Source organism: Lepidochelys kempii, chromosome 2, assembly GCF_965140265.1.
Source record: "Lepidochelys kempii isolate rLepKem1 chromosome 2, rLepKem1.hap2, whole genome shotgun sequence".
NCBI classification, from domain to species: domain Eukaryota; kingdom Metazoa; phylum Chordata; order Testudines; family Cheloniidae; genus Lepidochelys; species Lepidochelys kempii.
The window spans coordinates 269,724,958-269,746,583 of NC_133257.1; the positions used below are offsets into that span (position 1 = coordinate 269,724,958).

Genomic DNA, 21,626 nt, shown 5'->3' on the forward strand with positions numbered 1-21,626 from the left:
AGACCCCAGGGGGGCAGGGTACTGGGTTCGGTTTGGAGGGAGGGGGGATGGGCACTGGGGGAGCGACGAGGGGCAGGGCAGAGATCCCGAGGGGGGCAGGGTTCGTGGGAAGGCACGGGGGCATCTAGTGAGACAGTCGGGGCCGGGTGCCCCCCGGCAGTGGGCTAGACCCAGCTGGGTGTGGGCACTGGGGGCAGCCCCTCCCTGGGGTATCTACCGCTGCGCTGGGCAGAGCCTGGGGCAATGGGCTGGGGCACCTGCTCCTCAGGGCAGCCCGGCTGGACCCGGGGCTTTGCCCCCTCTCACCCTTGCTCCTGTGCCCCGGCAGGGCCTGGTGGAGCAGAGGGGAGCCTGCGTGCCCCCCGCACAGTGTGGCTGCCTCCACCTGCGCCCGGGCGAGGGGCCCGTGTACCTGGCGGCAGGGGACACCGTGCTCGTCGGCTGCAAAGAGTGGTGAGTGCCTGGGCAGCGGGGCCGGACCGCGGGGGGCCTGGGGGCATGGCATGTTCCCCGGCCTGGCAGGGGGGACCAGGCCAGCCCAGGGCGGGTGGCTGCTCTGTGCAGTAGGGGGTCGCCAGGCGGGGCCGGTGGGGCCAGCAGCAGGACCGTGGGCGCGATGGGCACTAACCAGCCGGTTTGTCTCTGCAGCGTGTGCCAGGAGGGGGCGCTGCAGTGCAGCAGCCAGAGCTGCCAGGGTAAGTACCCTCCCCCGCCCACCCACGGGCATCAGGGGGGCGCCAGGAGCAACCTCCCCAGGGGTAGATCTGTGGGGGTGGCACTGTCGGCCCGAGACAGGACTGAGCCGCATGGACCCTGGACGGCTCCGGGCCCCGCTCGCTCCGTCCCCTGGCACCAGGGCAGGGCCCTTCTGAGATCTCTGGAGTGGGGGAGCCAGCCTGCCCCCCTGTCGAATCCACCCCCTGCCCCCCAGCCAGCCTGCCCCCCATACCCACCCCCTGCACCTGCCAGCCTGCCACCCCCAGCCAGCCCTACCCCCGATACCCACCCCCTGCTCCCCCAGGCAGCCTGCCCCTGCACCCCGATACCCACCCCCTGTACCTGCCAGCCAGCCTGCCTCTCAGCCAGCCCTATCCCCGATACCCACCCCCTGCCACCCCAGCCAGCCTGCCCCTGCACCCCTATACCCACCCCCGTACCTGCCAGCCTGCCACCCCCGGCTAGCCTGGACCCCTGATCCCCACCCTCTGCACCTCCCAGCCAGCCTGCCCCTCAGCCAGCCCTATCCCCGATACCCACCCCGTGGCCCCCAAACCAGCCTGCCCCTTCCCCCCTATACCCACCCCCGTACCTGCCAGCCTGCCACCCCCAGCTAGCCTGGACCCCCGGTATCCTCCCCCTGCCCCCCAGGCAGCCTGCTACCCCCAGCTAGCCCCTATCCCCGATACCCACCCCCTGCCCCCCAGACAACCTGCCTCTGCACTGCAATACCCACCCCCTGCACCTCCCAGCCAGCCTGCCCCCCAGCCAGCCTCTATCTCCGATACCCACCCCCTGCCCCTGCCAGCCTGCCCCTGCACCCCGATACCCACCCCCTGCACCTCCCAGCCAGCCTGCCACCCCCAGCCAGCCCCTATCCCCGATACCCAACCCCTGCCCCGCAGACAGCCTGCCACCCCCAGCCACCCGTATCCCCACCCTCTGCACCTCCCAGCCAGCCTGCCACCCCCAGCCACCCCTATCCCCAATACCCACCCCGTGCACCTCCCAGCCAGCCTGCCACCCCTAGCCACCCCATCCCCGATACCTGCTCCCTTCCCCCCGCACGCCAGCCTGCCCCCGTGTCGATACCCACCCCCTGCACCTCCCAGCCAGCCTGCCCCCCAGCCAGCCACTATCACCCGCCTGCCACCCCAGCCAGCCTGCCCCAGCACCCCTATATCCAACCCCTGTACCTGCCAGCCTGCACCTCCCAGCCAGCCTGTCCCTGCACCCCGATACCCACCCCCTGGCTCTCCAGCCAACCTTCCCCTGCACCCCTATACCCAACCCCTGTACCAGCCAGCCCCTATTCCCGATACCCACCCTCTGCCCCCCCAGCCAGCCTGTCCTACCCTTCCAGGGGCACATGGCCTCTGCCCGTGGCCTAGCTGCCCCCTCTGCTGATGCAGGCCCGGGCCAGTCTGGGTCTGCGTCCCTGCCAGCTCCTCTGCCCAGCCCCGCTCCCCAGGGTATCGGTGCCCCTCTACTTAGCCCCCTCCCCCGGGTGTCGGTGCCCTGGGCAGGGCAGCGGGAGCTGGGCAGATGGAGGGAAACTCCGCACCGTGGCCCTCTCTGCAGACGCTGACCCTGTTGCCCGTCCCGTGGTGGCGTCAGTGGGGCTCACGGGCCCTGCCTGTGGCTTTTGCCCCGCCAGGCCTGCTGCCCCTCAGCGAGTGGTCGGCCTGGACGCCCTGCACCTCCTGCCTGCCCCTCTCAGCTCTCCGCCCTGGGACCCTCTCCGTGCTCCTGGCGCAGCACGGCGGCTGGCAGGACAGTGGGCACCCCCAGCCAGACATCGGCCCCCTGGCCTCGGTGCAGCATCGCTACAGGGTGTGCCTGGACCCCCAGACCGGCCTGCCCTGGGCCGGCGAGGCAGCGCTGTGCTCAGCCGAGCTGCAGCACGAGCAGCTCTGCCCCAACCCCCACCTCTGCGAAGGTAACTGGGGCAGGGGGCTGCAGCGGGGCGCACGGGGCACGGCTGGACGGGGTCACTGCTCGGATGGGAGACGCCCAGAGAAACCCACCTGCTGCGGGGAATGGAGGGGGCTAGCCCCTCCGTCAGCACTGGCCCCGGTGCCCCAGGGTGGCAGTAGGGGGTGCTGGGCTGCAGGGAGAGGGGCGGGGGCTGGGCAGGGGGCAGGGGCTGCGGGGAGCGGGGCGGGGACTTGGCAGGGGATGCTGGGCCACGGGGAGTGGGGTGGGGACTTGGCAGGGGGCGCCGGGCTGCAGGGAGCGGGGCAGGGACTTGGAAGGGGGTGCTGGGCTGTAGGGACGGGGGGACTCAGGCGGGGGCGCTCTACCCTCTGTCAGTGCTGGCCCCACATGCCCATCTCAGGGTGTTTAGCTGGGGCTCTGGGAGCCTCCCTCCTCCCCCCGACCTGGCTCCCTCAATCCCCTGCCCCCCAACTGGGTCCCCTCCTGCACTGCTGAGCCTGCTGCTGCCAAACAGCCGTCCTACCCCAGCAGTGGCTGCATTTCAGTGGCGGGTGGATGCGCCCAGGGGCGGAGGGTGTCCGGGACATGGAGCGAGCAGGGGCTGGCATCCCTGCTGCCCCACGGGCAGGGTGAGGAGCGTGGGGCCGGGAAGGGCCCGTGGGGGGGCGTGCTGTATGCCCAGCGCTGCAGCTCTGGCTCTGGCTCTCAGATCTCTGCCTGTGGAGTGAGTGGAGCCCCTGGGGCCCGTGCCGGGAGCCCTGCAGCGGTGGCTTCCGGCTGCGCCGGCGCCACGTCCGGGACCCGGCCGAGGACAGGCAGTGCTGGGGAGCCCGGGTCCAGTCGGAGAGCTGCAACACGGCCGCCTGCCCAGGTAACCCGGCTGGGGCCCCGCCGCCCACCCGTGCCCAGCGCGGGGCCCCGCCGCCCACCCGCGCCCGGCGCAGAGCCCCGCCGCCCACCCGCTCCCGGCGCGGGGCCCCGCCGCCCACCCGCTCCAGGCACGGGCCCCGCCGCCCACCCGCGCCCGGCGCGGGGCCCGCCGCCCACCCGCTCCCGGCACGGGGCCCGCCGCCCACCCGCTCCCGGCATGGGGCCCTGCCGCCCACCCGCTCCAGGCACGGGCCCCGCCGCCCACCCGCGCCCGGCGCGGGGCCCGCCGCCCACCCGCTCCCGGCACGGGGCCCGCCGCCCACCCGCTCCCGGCACGGGGCCCCGCCGCCCACCCGCTCCCGGCACGGGGCCCCGCCGCCCACCCGCTCCAGGCACGGGGCCCCGCCGCCCACCCGCTCCCGGCACGGGGCCCTGCCGCTCACCCGCACCCGGCCAGGGCCCCGCCGCCCACCCGCTCCCGGCCCCGCCGCCCACCCGCACCCGGCACGGGGCCCCGCCGCTCACCCGCACCCGGAGCAGAGCCCCGCCGCCCACCCGTGCCCGGCGCAGGGCCCCGCCGCCCACCCGCGCCCGGAGCAGAGCCCCGCCGCCCACCTGCCCCCGGCGTAGGGCCCCACCCACCTGCACCCGGAGCAGGGTCCCACCCACCTGCTCCCGGCACAGGGCCCCGCCATCCATCCACGCCCAGCACAGGGCCCTGCCACCCACCCGTCCTTGGCACCGAGCCCTGCCATCCATCTGCACCCGGCACAGGGCCCTGCCATCCATCCACACCTGGCACAGGGCCTTGCTGCCCACCCATGCCCGGAGCAGGGCCCTGCCATCCATCCGTGCCCGGCACAGGGCCTTGCCTCCCCCTCAGGACCATCCCCGGCACAGGCCCTGCCAGGCGTTGTGAGGGTTCCCAGTCCCCCGTTCATGGTCGCCCCGTGGCAAGCAGGGCCCTTGGACTGGGCTGTTGGGAGCTGGGGGGATGGGAGCTCCCCGCTCGAGAGCTGCGCCCCGTCTGGCTTTCCTGCCGCGCCCTGGGGGAGGGGATGCCCAGCGGGGCGGGGAGCTCCAGACCCAGCCGGGTGTGGCTGGGAACCTGCCCGCCGGGCATCTGACGGACTCTGGCTCTGCCCCTCCTGGCCATGCCCTCAAGTGGGGCTGGCTCCAAGGCAGGAATGGGGGCTCCCTGACTGCCCGTCTGTGCCCCCAGGGGAGGAGTGCGAAGATCGGGGCAAGGAGCATGCCCCGGCCTGCGCCAACCGCTGCCCCCGCACCTGTGCTGACCTGTGGGACCACGTGGAGTGTCTGCAGGGGGAGTGCAAGCCAGGTACCCGCCCCCGCTTACCCCCAGCTGTACCCACCCCACAGCACTCACCCAGCCCCTCGTCCTCCTGCCCCACATTACCCAGCCCCACGGCACTCACTCAGCCCCCTTGTCCCCCCCTATCCACCCAGCCCCCCAGCACTCACTCAGCCCCCTTGTCCTCCTGCCCCAAGTTACCCAGCCCCACGGCGATCACTCAGCCCCCTTGTCCCCCTCTATCCACCCAGCCCCACGGCACTCAGCCCCCTTGACCCCCCATCCACCCAGCCCTCACCCAGCTCCCTTGTCCTCCTGCCCCAAGTTACCCAGCCCCACGGCGATCACTCAGCCCCCTTGTCCCCCCCTATCCACCCAGCCCCACGGCACTCAGCCCCCTTGACCCCCCATCCACCCAGCCCTCACCCAGCTCCCTTGTCCTCCTGCCCCAAGTTACCCAGCCCCACGGCGATCACTCAGCCCCCTTGTCCCCCCCTATCCACCCAGCCCCACGGCACACACTCAGCCCCCTTGACCCCCCATCCACCCAGCCCCACAGCACTCACCCAGCTCCCTTGTCCTCCTGCCCCAAGTTACCCAGCCCCACGGCAATCACTCAGCCCCCTTGTCCCCCCCCATCCACCCAGTCCCACAGCACTCACTCAGCCCCCTCGTCCTCCTGCCCCACATTATCCAGCCCCATGGCACTCACTCAGCCCCCTCTTCCCCCCCATCCACCCAGCCCCACAGCACTCACCCAGCCCCCTTGTACTCCTGCCCCACATTATCCAGCCCCATGGCACTCACTCAGCCCCCTCTTCCCCCCCATCCACCCAGCCCCACAGCACTCACCCAGCCCCCTTGTACTCCTGCCCCACATTATCCAGGCCCATGGCACTCACTCAGCCCCCTTGTCCCCCCCATCCACCCAGTCCCACAGCACTCACCCAGCCCACTTGTCCTCCTGCCCACATTACCCAGCCCCATGGCACTCACCCAGCCCCCTCATCCCCCCCATCCACCCAGCCCCCTCATCCTCCTGCCCCACATTATCCAGCCCCACGGCACTCACTCAGCCCCCTTGTCCTTCTGCCCCTCATTACCCAGCCCCACGGCGCTCACTCAGCCCCCTCATTCCTCCACCCCATCTGTACCTAGCCCCACGGTGATCAGCCAGTACCCCTTGTTCCCCCATCCTTACCCGATCCCACAGCACTTGCTCAGCTCTTCTCCCCCCATCCATAACCAGCCCCACAGCTCCCACTCAGGCCCCCCAGCCCATCCTGCCATCCAACTGAACCCCACATCCTGTTCAGCCCCCACCTCTCCCTTCCTGCAGTCTCAGTCCCAAACTCAGGGTGCCTGGTCCCAACCCCTGACCTCCCGCTCCTCCGCTAGGCTGCCGGTGCCCCGAGGGGCAGCTGCTGCAGGACGGCGTGTGCGTGCCAATCCTGGCCTGCCGCTGCGGGCTGCCCACAGCCAACGGCACGCGGGAGCTCTGGCCGGGGCAGGCGGCCGAGCTGGACTGTCACAACTGGTAAGGAGCGGGCAACCGAATGGGGGCCCGGATCCTCCCCCCGAGCTCCGGAGGGGCTGGCCGGGCGCCTCGCTCTGGGAGGGGACCCTGGCCCGGGGAAGGGCTAGCGTGGCCCAAAGGGAGCCACGCAGGAGACACCGCCAAGGGACGTCTAATCCCAGCAGGCCACAAAGGGGTCTCCAGAGCCAGGCCGGGCTGGCCACCCGGGTGCGTCGACCCACTGCCATGGGTTTGTCGATGGGGTTGGCAGTGACCGTGGCACCCAGCGGGAGTGGGCTGCCAACATGGGAGGGCGCAGAGCCGGGAGCGGTGGCCCTGCGGAGGGTGGGAACATTCTCCAGGAAGCCCGAGGGCCGGCACATAGGAGCAATGTGAGGAATGTCTGCCCCGAGCTGGGGGCCTGGCAGCTGGCAGTGCCCGGAGAGAGCTGGGCGGGTGCCCATCACCAGCGGGATGTGGGCTGGGCGCTGCTGGGTAGTTGCTGAGGGGCTGAGCCCAGCCATTGGGCAGGGGCAGATCGTGTGTGCGGGTGTGTGTCTGTGACCCCCCCTCCCCGAGCCGTCTCTCTGCCTGCAGCACGTGTGCGAACGGCATCTTCGCCTGCCCGGATCCGGAGTGCCCCTCCTACGGGCCCTGGGCGGAGTGGAGCCCCTGCTCCGTCACCTGCGGGGGAGGCAGTGCCCTCCGGCACCGCCCCTGCCAGGAGAGCCCCGCCGGGGCCCCCTGTACCCCCGACGGCATGGAGGAGATCACGGAGTGCAATCTGCAGCCCTGCCCGGGTGAGTGCCGGCCCCACGGCCCTGCCCCGGTGAATGCCAAACCTACTGACCTGCCCCAGTGAGTGCCGGCCCCCCGGCCCTGCCCGGGTGAGTGCCAAACCCACGGCCCTGCCCTGGTGAGCGCCGGCCCCCACGGCCCTGCCCGGGTGAGTGCCGGGCCCCACAGCCCTGCCCGGGTGAGTGCCAGCCCCACGGCCCTGCCCGGGTGAGTGCCAGCCCCTCGGCCCTGCCAGGGTGAGTGCCGGCCCCCTGTCCCTGCCCGGGTGAGTGCCGGCCCCCCGTCCCTGCCCGGGTGAGTGCCGGCCCCCCAGCCCTGCCCGGGTGAGTGCCAAACCCACGGCCCTGCCCTGGTGAGCGCCGGCCCCCACGGCCCTGCCCTGGTTTGTGCCCGGGTGAGTGCGGCCCCGTGGCCCTGCCCGGGTGAGCGCCGGCCCCGTGGCCCTGCCCGGGTGAGCGCCGGCCCCACGGCCATCTGGGGCCCTTCAGCAGCTGCTGCCCTTGTTGCCTGTTGTGTCCCCCAGGAGTGAGCACCTCCCCGGTGCCCCGGGATCCCACCCCGGTCGCTGCCTTCCCTGAGCCTGCTCCCCCTGCCGAGCCCTGGCGGGGGTGAGCCCTGTGCCCAGCCTGACCCTGCCCTGCCCCCGCAGCCGGCTGCCAGCTGAGCCCGTGGTCGGCGTGGAGCCCCTGCAGCGCCAGCTGTGGGGGGGGCGTGTCGGAGCGGAGCCGGAGCCTGCTGTCCCCAGGGGAGGGCCGGGGGGAGCACTGCCCTGCCCCCCTGCTGCTGCACCGCGCCTGCCAGACCCACAACTGCACGCCAGGTACAGGCTGGGGGCGGGGGGGAGGGGCATCCAGCATGGAGCGCGGGAATGGGGGGAGAGCGGCGCCCCCTAGAGCCTGCAGCCTGCCCCCAACATGTCAGCCTGCAGGGGCTGAGGGCATAGACCCCCCCTAGGGGGGCCTGGAGGAGAGCCCCTGTCAGCATAGGGTCTGGCAGAGGGGAGCCCCCGTCTGTACGTGGGCGCAGCGCGTCTGGGGCAGGGGAGCCCCCGTCTGTACGTGGACACGGCGTGTCTGGCAGAGGGGAGCCCCCGTCTGTAATGGATGCAGCGCGTCTGGGGCAGGGGAGCCCCCGTCTGTACGTGGACACGGCGTGTCTGGCAGAGGGGAGCCCCCGTCTGTAATGGATGCAGCGTGTCTGGGGCAGGGGAGCCCCACGTCTGTACATGGACACGGCGTGTCTGGCAGAGGGGAGCCCCACGTCTGTACATGGACGCTGTGCGTCTGGGGCAGGGGAGCCCCACGTCTGTACATGGACACGGCGTGTCTGGCAGAGGGGAGCCCCTGTCTGTAATGGATGCAGCGTGTCTGGGGCAGGGGAGCCCCCGTTTGTTCGTGGACGCGGCGCGTCTGGGGCAGGGGAGCCCCATGTCTGTATGTGGACATGGCGTGTCTGGAGCAGGGGAGCCCCCGTTTGTTCGTGGACGCGGCGCGTCTGGGGCAGGGGAGCCCCACGTCTGTACGTGGACACGGCGTGTCTGGGGCAGGGGAGCCCCTGTTTGTTCGTGGACGCGGCGCGTCTGGGGCAGGGGAGCCCCCGTTTGTTCATGGACGCGGCGCGTCTGGGGCAGGGGAGCCCCACGTCTGTACGTGGACACGGCGTGTCTGGGGCAGGGGAGCCCCTGTTTGTTCGTGGACGCGGCGCGTCTGGGGCAGGGGAGCCCCCGTTTGTTCATGGACGCGGCGCGTCTGGGGCAGGGGAGCCCCACGTCTGTACGTGGACACGGCGTGTCTGGGGCAGGGGAGCCCCTGTTTGTTCGTGGATGCGGCGCGTCTGGGGCAGGGGAGCCCCCGTTTGTTCGTGGACGCGGCGCGTCTGGGGCAGGGGAGCCCCACGTCTGTACGTGGACACGGCGTGTCTGGCAGAGGGGAGCCCCCGTCTGTACGTGGGTGCGGTAGGGGAGACCCTCAGGCTGTGGACGCCCCTGCCTGTGGTCTATGGGTCCCCCTCGGGCTGGGGGGCTCGTGGCTCCCCAGCGTGACCTGCCCCCCCTTGCTGTGTGCAGAGTGCCCGGGCACCCAGGTGTACAGCAGCTGCGCCAATGCCTGTCCCCACGCCTGCTCCGACCTGCGCCCCGGGACCGAGTGCCTGCGGGAGGAGTGCCAGCCCGGCTGTGCCTGCCCTCCTGGCCAGGTGGGTCTCTGCCCCCAATGTCAGCCCCACTGCTGCTTCCTGGGTCTGAGACGTCAGCCCTGCCTGCTCCGCGGGGCCCCGGGCTGGGCTCTGGCCTCTTCCTGCTGCTCCCCTCCCCTGGCCCCCTGGCCCGGGCACACCCTGCCTGGCACTGAGCCGGGGCAGGGCAGAGATCTCCTACCACTGGCGCCAGGGCTGGGCTGGCAGGGAGGAAGGAGCTGGTCCTGTCTGGCACCGAACAGACGGAGGCCATGAGTTGCCATTCGAGGGCATACACCGCCTGTGACAGCAGCTGCGCCCCGGGCCCCTGGCTGCGGGGCCTGGACAGAGTCTGCTGGGGATGGACAAGGGCCAGCTCCCTGGGACCCCAGGTTCCTCCTCCCCAGGTTGTGGGGCAGAGTCCCTGGCCTGGTCTCTGGGGGCACAGGGGGTTCCATGGCCCGGTCTCTGGCGGGGGACAGGGGGTTCCCCAGCCTGGGTGTCGGGTGGGGCAGGGGGTTTCCCGGCCCTGGTCTCTGGGGGGACAGGGGGTTCCTGGGCCCGGTCTCTGAGGGGGCGACAGGGGGTTCCCAGGCCCGGTCTCTGAGGGGGGGACAGGGGGTTCCCCAGCCCGGTCTCTGAGGGGGACAGGGAGTTCCCCAGCCCGGTCTCTGAGGGGGGGACAGGGGGTTTCCCGGCCCCAGTCTCTGGGGGGGGGACAGGGGGTTCCCGGGCCCGGTCTCTGAGGGGGACAGGGGGTTCCCCGGCTGGTCTCTGAGGGGGGAACAGGGGGTTCCTGGGCCCGGTCTCTGAGGGGGGACAGGGGGTTCCCCGGCCGGTCTCTGAGGGGGGGACAGGGGGTTCCCAGGCCCGGTCTCTGAGGGGAACAGGGGGTTCCCCAGCCCGCTCTCTGAGGGGGCGACAGGGGGTTCCCGGCCCCGGTCTCTGAGGGGGGGACAGGGGGTTCCCCAGCCCGGTCTCTGAGGGGGGGACAGGGGGTTCCCCGGCCGGTCTCGGGGGGCAAGTGGCAGCTGCTTCGTTGCTGCAGGTGCTGCAGGGCGGGGGGTGCGTGCCCCCGGAGGAATGCCGCTGTTCGCTGGTCCCTGCACCTGCTGTGCCCTGGGCCTCCAGCCTGTCGCAGGAGGAGCGGGCGAGAGAGTACCCAGCCGGCAGCACCATCCACCACCAGTGCAACAGCTGGTCAGTGCCGAGCCGGGGCATGGGGGGCTGGAGAGCCCTGAGCTCTACCCGGGGCGGCCGCCTTCCCCTCCCGCTCTGCAGGCTGGTGTGGGCGGGGGCGGGGGGGGCGCTGCAGGTAGTGCTGGGGGTCAGGCTGCCCCGCATGGACAGTGTCGGGGGAGCACTGCCTCCTGTAGACGATGCCGGGGGGGTTGCAGCGAGGGTGAGGGGTCTGCCCCACACAGGTGGTGCTGGGCCTGGGATGGCAGCACGGAGCCGGGGGGCTGGCTGTGGGCACAGAACGGCCACTGTGGGACAGGGGGCTGGGGGGCCGTGAGCCATGGCGGCTTGGCCCTGGCAGGACCAGAACTCCCCCTCACCAGGGAGGGGGCCGGCCGGTGGGACTGACCTTGCTCCAGGTGCATAGCGCTTAGCCCCCATGGCACGAAACCCCCAAGCAGGGAAGGAGCCGTGTGTACAGCTTAGAGTGGGGCTCGGAGCCAGGACTCCTGGGTTCTATCCCGGCTTTGGGAGGGGAGTAGGGTCTAGTGGGATAAAGCATCAGGTTGAGAGCCAGGACTCCTGGGTTCCATCCCCATCTCTGCCACTGACCTGCTGGGTGGGGGCTGGTAGGCCCCTTCCTCTCCTCAGTTTCCTCCCCAGCTGTGTGGGGATGATGGCTGGGGCTGAGCCGAGTGCTGGGGGTGCAGGGCTCGGTGCCTGGGGTGGGCAAGTCTGGCGCGGCAGCCAGGAGCCGGCTCCCATCTCACGCCCTCGCCCTGTTTGCAGTGTCTGTCGCAGAGGCGCCTTCAGCTGCTCCCAGCGGGACTGCAACGGTAAGAGACCCCCACTCCCAGCCTGCAGGCAGATCAGCAGGGAGCATGGTGTGCTGCCCGCAGCCCCCCGGGCCCTGCCCCCCGGCGGCGAGACGGCCCAGCTGAGTCTGGCGGGGGGTGGTCGCTGGGAGGCAGCGTTGGTGGGGCAGGTGCTGTGGGGCGGAAGGTCTCTGCTCCTCCAGCACCCATGGAGCCCACGCAGTGAGGGCAGCCCACCCCTCCGAGCACGGGGGAAGTGGCAGCTGTTAATGCAACAGACAAGTACCCACATCTCAGCCCCCAAATGCCCTGGGGTTGGTGCTGGTCCCCCCACAGAATGCCAGGGCTCAGCTCAGATCCCCCCGCCGTGGGCTCGGCCCTGACTCCCCCCCCCCCCCCCATTCTCCCCACAGTGGACTGCCTCTGGTCCGCGTGGTCAGCCTGGTCGGCGTGCTCAGTGACGTGTGGGCCGGGCGTGCGGGTCTCCCAGAGACACCAGCTCCAACAGCGCCTGTACGACGGGGCCGAGTGCCTGGGCCCCCCGACGCGCCGGACGCCCTGCTCCCTGCCCGACTGCGGTGAGCCCCCCGGCCTGGCCCGGCCTGGCCGGCTGGGACTGCTGGGGTGGGGGTGGGTGACGGGTTGAGCCGGGGCCCCGGGGAGCAGGGTCCCCGTGTGCTGCTGGGCCTTATGCTATGGGGGGTACAGGGGAGCCGCCCCCCTGGGCCCCACAGTGGCTACTGACCAGGGCTTCCCCCGCACTAGCTTCAGGGTGGCAGGGATGGGGGTGGCGGGCACACGGGACTGCAGGGGCCCATGGCTCTGCCCTTGTGCAGCAGGCAGGGAAGGGGGCATGCCCGACGAGGCGGGCCCATCGCTCTGCGCCAGGGAGGGCGGGTTAGGGGGCCTTTGGCCTGACGTGTCTACGCTGCTGCTGCAGCCTGCCCCACAGGGGAGAGCTGGCACGGCCCTGGCCCCACGGCGCCCTGCGAGCGAACCTGCCAGCAGATCTACGAGGAGCCCCGCCACAACTGCAGTGCGGGGGCCGTGCCAGGCTGCGTCTGCGAGGCCGGGCGGTACCGGGACAGCAGCGGGCACTGTGTTACCGCCGCCCACTGCGAGTGTGAGCACGGGGGCCAGCTGCGCCCGGTGAGTGTGCAGGGGCTGCCGCTCCACCCCCACCCCCACGGCACGGGATGGACCAGGGAGACCTGCCCAGCCAGGGGACCTGCCGTGCTGCCAGGCCCAGGGCAGCTTCACCCGGGACGGAACGGATCCTGGGGTCTGCCCTTCATGATCCCACTGGGTCAGGGCAGCCAGAGCCTGGGGTCTGCCCCACACGGTCCCATGGCTTGGGGCAGGCGGAGCCTGGGGACTGTCCTGCTGGGTTGGGGGAGCCGGAGCCCCATGCGGCCCCGCTGGGTGAGGGCAGCCAGAGCCTGGGGTCCGTCCCCCACGGCCCTGCTGGTTCCAACGTTTCTTCTCTCTCCCCCAGCCCGGAGCCGAGTGGCAGGAGGGCTGTGAGAGCTGCCGCTGCCTGAACGGGAGGGCCGTGTGCACGGCTGGCTGCCCCCCTCTCGTCTGCCTCGAGGTACGGCTCGGTTCGGCTCGGCTCAGCCTGGCTCGGCCCGTCGATCCCGCTGCTGCTGCGGAGCCACCTCGGGCTGGCCGCACGTCTGCTCCCGTCCCCCAGGCAGGGCCACAATGCCCCTTGGGGCGCACACGGGCAGCCTGCCCGCCCACAGCCTCACACTCCCCCTTCCAACCAGACCAGCTTGTGCACCCGCTGCCTGGGACTGGCCACGGAGACAAGCCCTGGTCCTCCTCCCTCCCCCCGGCCTCTCCCAGCAGCCCCTGGAGCACAGCAGAAGGAGCTGGTGGAGGGCAGGTTGGGGGGCTCAGAGGGCCCAGTGCTGGGAGATCCCTCCCAAGCCGGACTCAGCTCAGTGAAGAGCGACTCTGAGCCCAGGCCAGATGGCCCCAGGCCGGCTCCTACACAGGGGACACTGAAGGCCGGACCAGGGACAGAGCCAGAGCCACCCAAGGCCATGGAGACGGGTGACGGGCTGTCGGCCGGGAGAGGCCCGGGCTCAGCCGTCCTGCGCCAGCGAGCCACCAGCCCTGGCCTGGCGCCTGGCACCCTGGCTGCCCATCACTCACGTTCACTCTCTGTCCCCAGGGGGAAGTGAAGGTGCAGGAGCCCGGCAGCTGCTGCCCCGTGTGCCGGAGAGAATCATTCGGTATGGAGTCACCCATGGCAGGGAGCCGCCGGGGCCCTCTTGGCACTGGGAGTCTCTGGGGTGGCCCTGGGAGGGGGGGCGCTGCCGGGGGAGCACTCGGGGGCACTCTCCTCTCTGTTGGTGCTGACCCCGGTGCCCCCGCATGGCCCTCAGGGTGCCGTGTGCGCCATTTTTCGGAGGAGGCATTACATTGTAGCCCTGACCCTCACCCTGATTCTTCAGGCCCACAGGGGCCATCCCGTTAGCCCGGCATCCTGGCCCAGTCGGCCCCCACGTCCCCTCAGGACTGTGCTGGGGCTACTGCCCTGGGCTGGTGGTTGTTGCGCTGAGCTGTTAGCCAGCTGCCGGGGGCCACCCCAGAGGAAGCTGCATGCTGGGGCTGGGCGGGATCCTTTGGCGTGGGAGGGCTCGCAAGACGGGAGCCATGGTGACTCCCCTCGCTCCTTTGCAGAGGAGCCGTCGTCCGCGTGCCAACGCTACACCGAGGTGCGGAACATCACCAAGGGGCGCTGCACCCTGCACGGCGTGGAGGTGAGCTACTGCAGCGGCCGCTGCACCTCCCGCACCAGCGTCACCTCCGAGGTGAGTGAGAGCCAGAGAGCCTGGCGCCTGGCCGGGATTGTGGGCAGAGTGCTGCCCCCAGGCCGAGCACTTCGCCAGCGTCCCAGGCCTGGCCGAGCTGAGCCCGCCACCTGGCAAGCTGAGCCGCAGGTTCCTGACCCTGGAGACCGCACAGGGCTGTGTGATCTGGCCTCGCCGCGGATCTGGCCTCTCCCACGCAGGGCGGTGGAGGTGGGCCGGGAGCTCCTTTCAGACAGAGCGGTGAGGCTGTCATTTGCTGTAATGAGCCAGTGGCCTCTGAATCCCGTTGCCCCAAGCCCTGTGCACCGGCACCTCTGTCCATTGCAAAAAGGGACTGGAACCGGGGATCGGCCAAGACGGGGCAGCCACAAGGGCCCTTTTCCACGCTGAAAATGGCAGATCGTGCTCTGCTGGCCCCTGGGCTGGTTTCCCTTTCTCAGCCTGCCTGGGCAATGGTTTAGTGCTGGCGAACCCCAGAGCCCCGCAAACCCCGCAAAGGCTGTGTGTGGCCGGCAGTCGCCTGTTCTGACAACCTTCCGTTCCTTCCCGGCGCTTTGCGTGCCTCTGTCGGAAGCGCTCCAGTTCTGGGGCTGGGACACACCGTCAGCCGGGGCTCCCTTCTCTCCAGTGCTCACGAGATCCACCGCGTCAGATTGCAACCCGCGAGCCCGTTTGTCACTCCGCCGAAACCAAACATCCACTGCCGTGCCCACCCCACAGGAGCTTTCACAGCGGAAATTCCCTGGAGCCCTGGGGTCTCCAAGCAGGGCTCCCCCATGCCCCTTTTCCTAGCTGTAAAGCCAGCACGGCATGGCGCGGTTAGCGTGGAGACAGGACAATGTGGTCCCTGCCGACCAACTGCCTGCAGGTCGTTTGTTTCGCCTGGACTGCGTCTCGCCAGGCGTCCTGGCAGGCTGAAGTGGCACAGACGGCTCCTGCTGTTAGCCAGAATTAAAGCCACCCAGATATCAGCTCGCCCGCCCTCGCGGCTAGCCAGACTGCTCACAGGCCAGCGCCCCAGCTTCCAACCCGCTCCCCAGTCACTGTCTCCAGCTCCAGCCTGGTGGGGCACGTTTAGATCGCACTTTCCCCAGCATTACTGGCATGTCTGGTCTAATAGCTGTTATTGTTCCCATGCGTTTCACAGCACCTCCCATCATTGTGTGTCTGCCCCACTCTGAGCAAACTGGGGGCTGATCCTCGTACGGCCAAGCTTTGCCCCTTCAGCCTGGCCACCCCTAGATTCCCAAATGAGCTAAATCCACCAGGCTAAATCCAGCTGAGCATTGATAAATAGATCCATCGCCAGTATCCTGGAAGGCCTGCTTGGTCTCTGGGTGTGCCGAGAACACGGCTTCCCTGATTCTCTCCAGCTCAGGTGAGGTCTCTTCTCACCCTCATCTTCTAGGCCTGAGCTGGGCCCTGGCTGGCTCTGAGCTACATAGCCAGGGCCTGTCCCAGGTCTGGTACCAGTCTCTGCTCAGGTGGTCAGTTCTTCAGCACCATCACAGCTGGGCCACCCAAGCTGACTGCTCGTAACCCCCCATCTGTTCATCTCTGCAGCCGTTCACTTGGGCCAAGACGCTGCCCTGAGCCCAGGGAGCCTCCCACGGCTAGTGTGTCATTGAGCTGGGATGAGCTGAGCTCTCTCTCCCCCTCCCCGCGGGTTACTGGGCTCAGGAAAGGCTTACCCAGGTTCTCTGGCTGGCCCAGTTCCACGCCCAGGTAGCTGGGTCCACCGTGGCCTTGTGACTCCTGGAATCCCCTCAGCTCCTGACGTCCCGGCTGCACCTCATCTCTGTTGGCGAGTTCCCATGGCCGAAGCTTTCCTGGCCTCCCCTGTTGCCGGGGAAACCTCTGGGCTCTGGCAGCGGGGTGCTGGGCACTCACTGGGAATTAGCAGGTGGGCTCCCCGCTGCGCCCCGGCCTTGTGTAGCTGTCGCCCTACCAGAGACTTTATCTCCGACCACAGTTCCGCTCCGTGGGAAAGCTCCAGCTGCGGGTTTCCTTCCCCCTGGAAAGGCTCCAGTTCTCCCTTTAGAGTCTGTATGTGCTGGGAGCGGCCTGGGTCAACAGGAAAACCAGCTCACGCTGTCTCCTCTGTCCCACAGCTCACCCCAGGGTGTGCCCTCCGGCCCCAGCGGGGAGCCCGTGCTCAGGGCCATGCCAGGTTGTGTGCATTAGGAGAAATGCGTGGTACGAATGAGGTCTAGTCACTGGTGCAGCCGGTTTATTTACAGTGGATGTACAAAAGCCTGTTTCCTTGAACACAGTAGGAACAAGCAACAGGCAGGTTCCTGGCCGCAAAGTCCCCAAACCCGCCCCTCTAGCGAGCTCTGTGCCCAAAGAGCTCTGTCCCTCCAGTCCCTCTGCAGGCCGCATGAACCACTGGTCCTCCCGCTGTCTGCTGTCTGCCTCTCTCCCTCACACCCAGAGCTCCTCAGACGTTCCCCTGCCCTTGTGTTTGCAGGCAGGGAACTCTTCAGCCCGCGTGGTTTAACTTCTCATCAGGCTTTGCCATAAGGTCTGTTGCCCTGCATGGTGGCTTCTGGTGTTTCCGCCTGGCACACATAAAAGGGGTTTAATTGCTCCTTCCATTACGCCAGGAAGAAGCAGGGTTAGCCTGCCCATTGGCTTTAACCTGGTAGATCATATACCTGGTGGTAGCCAGCATAAGAGGAGCTAGCATGCAGCTGGGTCTCCATGACCCCCGTTCTGGGCCCTTCTCGCCTACCAGCAGCCCCGCCATTAGCCCGGTCCGGGATCCTTTCCCTGTCTGCCCCCCGCTGGCCCAGGCCTGCCAGGGCCGCCAAGCTCCCCTTGATCCCCTGCTGTGGCCTGTGCCCTGCCGCCCAGCCGTGCTTTTCTCCCGCAGGAGCCGTACCTGCAGACGCTGTGTGCCTGCTGCAGCTACCACCTGGACCCAGTGAGCCCCGTGCGCATCCTCAGCCTGCCGTGCGAGGACGGGGAGGTGGAGCCGGTGGTGCTGCCCATCATCCACAGCTGTGAATGCAGCCCCTGCCAGGGTGAGTGGAGCGAGCGTACGCAGGCCCCGCTCAGGACGTGCTGCTCTGGGGGCCCCGCGCCTGGCCCGGCTGGGCGTGGGGCACTCACTCTGCACTCGCAGCTGGACTGGGCAGGGGGCTGCACCTGGGAGTGGTGATCAGCTGACCTGGCCCCGGGACGTGGGCTGGAGCGGGCGCCAGGGGCCGGGCCTTGGAGCACATGGGGGGCCAGGGAGACTCCAAGAGCACAAATGGAGGTGTCAGCATAGCTTGGGACTAGGGCAGGGACTGGGCTCAGGGGCCAGCTGGATATGGAGCAAGTGTCTGGGCCAGCGGCACGGCTGGTCTGGTAGCATAGGGGCAGCAGGGCTCCTGTTCCGAGGTCTCACACTGCCTCCTGGGCCAGTGGTCCCAGAACACACTGCCAGGGGAATGACCCTGTGTGTCCCAGCCTCACCCCACTGCACGGCACGGCCATGGGTATCGCACGCACAGCAGTGCCCTGGGTCCCAGCCTCACCCCACTGCACGGCACGGCCATGGGTATCGCACGCACAGCAGTGCCCTGGGTCCCAGCCTCACCCCACTGCACGGCACGGCCATGGGTATCGCACGCACAGCAGTGCCCTGGGTCCCAGCCTCACCCCACTGCACGGCACGGCCATGGGTATCGCACGCACAGCAGTGCCCTGGGTCCCAGCATCACCCCACTGCACGGCACAGCCATGGGTATCGCACGCACAGCAGTGCCCTGGGTCTCAGCATCACCCCACTGCACGGCACGGCCATGGGTATCGCACGCACAGCAGTGCCCTGGGTCCCAGCCTCACCCCACTGCACGGCACGGCCATGGGTATCGCACGCACAGCAGTGCCCTGGGTCCCAGCCTCACCCCACTGCACGGCACGGCCATGGGTATCGCACGCACAGCAGTGCCCTGGGTCCCAGCCTCACCCCACTGCACGGCACGGCCATGGGTATCGCACGCACAGCAGTGCCCTGGGTCCCAGCATCACCCCACTGCACGGCACGGCCATGGGTATCGCACGCACAGCAGTGCCCTGGGTCCCAGCATCACCCCACTGCACGGCACGGCCATGGGTATCGCACGCACAGCAGTGCCCTGGGTCCCAGCCTCACCCCACTGCACGGCACGGCCATGGGTATCGCACGCACAGCCTCACTCTCCGTGCCTGGTGCAGGAGCCTATGACTACAGCACGTGCGTGGCATTACCAGCCTTTGCCCTGCCCTGGGCAGGGACTTGCGTTCTCTGAACATCCCCTTCCGTAATCTGGGGTTTCTCTTCTTTTTGCCAGGTGGGGACTTTTCCGAGCGCTGATGGCCCGTGGCCGGGCGGGACGGTGTCTGACTGGGGCCCCCGCGCTGTGCCGGCGGCCGAGGACGGCGAGATGGCAGTGTGTGTCCTAGCTGCAGGCTCCCCAGACCCCCCGCACTGCCCGCCGGGCTTGTCCTGCTGTAGCTCAGTAATAAAGTGAACAGAGCTGGTTCCAAAGGCGACTCCTCCAGCTGTTGCAGTGGGGGGGTCACTGCTCCCCCCGCCCAAAGGGGGCTGCTGGGCATGGTCCGGAGCACCAAGGCTCACCCGTAGCATGGCCCACGACATGGCCCCGCACTCATGGGGTCTGAGCTTGGCCTGGTTTTGTTCTCTTTTCGCCAGCGGTGGGGCTGATGCTCCCCCAGCTCCATGGGGTGGCTAATAGGGTCATAGGCACCGACTCCATGGGTGCTTCAGGGCTGGAGTACCCACGGAGAAAAATTGGTGGGTGCTGAGCACCCACCAGCAGCCAAGCTCCCCTCCCACCTTACCTCACCTCCGCCTCCTCCCGTGAGCGCGCCGTGTCCCCGCTTCTCCTCCCAGCGCTTGCTGCCGCAAAACAGCTGTTTCGTGGCGTAACAAGCTCTGGGAGGGAGCAGGGTGGAGCTGGAACATGCTGCGCTCAGGGGAGGAGGCGGGGCCAGGGCAAGGATTTGGGGAAGGAGTCTAATAGGGGTAGGAAGGGGGTGGAATTGCGGCATGGACTTTGGGGAGGGGTTGGAATGGGGGTGGGGCAGGGGCGGAACAGGGGCGGAGTCAGGGGGCCGAGCACCCGTCGGCGCCAGCAGAATTCGGCGCCTATGAATGGGCTTAGAGGAACCTTCCTCCCTGGCGCTGCAGCCCTGCTGCCGGGGCTGGCTCGGCCCGTGGGAGAACCGGGTCCCTGCTGGGGAGATGTGCACAAGAACAGAGCCGTAACCCCAGGCCACAGGAGCTGGCCGGGATGCGCTGCCAGACCCAGTATTACCGATGTGCCCACAGGACGGACCCCGCGAGGCTGATTTCCCTGTCACGGAGCCACCGTGGCTGGTCTGGGCCCAGCCTGGAACCAGTCCCTTGGGCGTGGGCCACGCCCTGGGACCTCAGCAGCCTCCATGACGCCAAGTCTGGGCCTTAGCAATCCCCGTCTCTGTCTCTCTCCGCGGCCCCCCACGATCCCTCTTTCTCTCTCTGTGACCCCAGCGATTCCTGTCTCTCACCACAGCCCCCAGCGATCCCTGTCTCTCTCCGCAGCCCCCGCGATCCCTGTCTCTCTCTGTGACCCCAGCGATCCCTGTCTCTCTCTCTCCGCAGCCCCCGCGATCCCTGTCTCTCTCTGTGACCCCAGCGATTCCTGTCTCTCACCACAGCCCCCAGCGATCCCTGTCTCTCTCTCTGTCCGCAGCCCCTGCGATCCCTGTCTCTCTCTCTCCGTGGCTCCCCGCGATCCCCGTCTCTCCATGAGGCCCTGCAGCGCGTCCCGCCCAGCCCGAGTCCTGCGGGAAGCCCTGTTGGGCCCTGCCGGGCACAGGGCTCCTGGGTTGGGTTTGTTCGGCGCCTGGCCCTGGCCTCAGGACATTGTTCCTGCTGCACTGGGGTGGGAGGGCTCAGACCTGGGCCATCCTGGCGCAGCCACCCAGCCCCGCTGGTCTGCAACGTCGGCTCTGGCTCCATCAGGCCCAGCAGAGAGCTACCGAGTCTCTCCAAACGCCACCGCTCCTGGCATGCCAGGCTGGGCTCGCATGTTCCACCGCCTGCAGCAGTCTGTGGTGCCGTGGCACTGGGGCAGCCGTGGGGGCCCCGTTATTTTTTCTGGCTCCTCCATTGCTATGGGTTGGTTTCAGCCCCTCCTTCAATGCCCCATCACGCCACTGCCACTAGGTACCACACACAGCTTGTGTCTCCCACGCTGCCCCAGAGCAGCGTGGCACCCTGCTGCACCCAGTGGGCAGCCGTGTGAAGCACAGAGGGAAACTGAGGCAGGTGGCAGCATCATGAAGCTATTGCAGAAAATTCCCCCTTCGTCACAGCCCCTCCCCACGGCAGTGACTGGGGCGGCTGGGTATTGCCACTGCACGTGGGTTCCTGGAGAGTGGGGCTGGGGCTGGGTGCAGCCTCCCAGGCCAGTAACCCAGCGTGACTGGTCCGCGCGCTGCAGCGCCGGCCTCCAAACAGGCCTGCTGGAGCTAGCCCAGCCTGGTTGCCGTGGCTCCGGGGCTGGCTGCGCTCCCCCCCAACACGGGCCCAGCGCTACCCACACGGACCCCTGGGCTCGGCCTCTCCGGGCGGGTCCCACACGGTGCCCCGGGGCCTCCCGGAGCATGGAGCGGGGCCACCCCTGGCCGCCTGCAGTGACACGAGCCGGGTGGGGACCGGGCGGGGGTAGGGGTCCCTGGGGTCTCGCACCATCCTCGGGAGGGGGTCACTTTGGGGGTCCCTGGGGTCTCGCACCATCCTCGGGAGGGGGTCACTGGGGGGTCCCTGGTGTCTCGCACCATCCTCGGGAGAGGGTCACTGGGGGGGTGTCACGGAGTCCCTGGGCGATGCTCTGGAACTGCTCCCCATGAAGCCAGGCAGGACTCTGGGGCAGTTGCCTTCCTGTGAGCAGCCTGTCTTAAGGACACACAGCTCACCCGGCTCCACCTTCCTGGGTCTGACCTCGGAGCATTCAGCCTCCTCTGCCCCTCCGTGCGCTTCCCACAGCGAGTCCGCCCAGGGGGTCCTGCACCCCAACTTCGCAGTCAGACGTGACTCTCAGCCAGCCAGTAAAACAGGTTTATTAGACGACAGGAACATGGTCTAAATCAGAGCTTGTAGGTACAGAGAACGGGACCCCTCAGCCGGGTCCATTTTGGGGGGCAGGGAGCCAGACAACCCCGTCTGCCCTTCACTCCATGTCCCAGCCAGCCCCAAACTGAAACTCCCTCCAGCCCCTCCTCCTCTGGGCTTTGTCCCTTTCCCGGGCCAGGAGGGCACCTGATTCCTTTGTTCTCCAGCCCTTCAGCTCTCACCTTGCAGGGGGGAAGGGCCAGGCCATCAGTTGCCAGGAAACAGGGTGTTGGCCATTCTCTGTGTCCAGACCCCTGCACACACCTGCCCTCTAGGGCTCTGCAACGACCATACACCCTTACCCCACCACCTAGACACCCAAGAACTGCCCAGGGGA

The 21,626-nt window shown here is 69.1% G+C and overlaps 1 protein-coding gene across 1 annotated transcript in view; it reads left to right on the top strand.

Annotated features, from left to right (window-relative positions):
• The window catches only part of LOC140906204 (SCO-spondin-like), a 123,038-nt gene extending 104,395 nt beyond the window's left edge, over positions 1-18,643 (top strand). The window contains exons 96-114 of the mRNA XM_073329696.1: positions 329-453; positions 649-695; positions 2,375-2,443; positions 2,513-2,656; positions 3,365-3,526; positions 4,748-4,864; positions 6,236-6,374; positions 6,951-7,153; positions 7,801-7,971; positions 9,217-9,344; positions 10,372-10,523; positions 11,292-11,338; positions 11,731-11,895; positions 12,258-12,466; positions 12,813-12,908; positions 13,497-13,557; positions 14,009-14,139; positions 17,015-17,165; positions 18,462-18,643. Coding sequence (XP_073185797.1) covers positions 329-453; positions 649-695; positions 2,375-2,443; positions 2,513-2,656; positions 3,365-3,526; positions 4,748-4,864; positions 6,236-6,374; positions 6,951-7,153; positions 7,801-7,971; positions 9,217-9,344; positions 10,372-10,523; positions 11,292-11,338; positions 11,731-11,895; positions 12,258-12,466; positions 12,813-12,908; positions 13,497-13,557; positions 14,009-14,139; positions 17,015-17,165; positions 18,462-18,484 — 2,340 coding nt within the window. The 3' untranslated portion in view covers positions 18,485-18,643. The remainder of the gene's footprint in view (positions 1-328; positions 454-648; positions 696-2,374; positions 2,444-2,512; positions 2,657-3,364; positions 3,527-4,747; positions 4,865-6,235; positions 6,375-6,950; positions 7,154-7,800; positions 7,972-9,216; positions 9,345-10,371; positions 10,524-11,291; positions 11,339-11,730; positions 11,896-12,257; positions 12,467-12,812; positions 12,909-13,496; positions 13,558-14,008; positions 14,140-17,014; positions 17,166-18,461) is intronic.
• Positions 18,644-21,626: the final 2,983 nt, after the last annotated feature.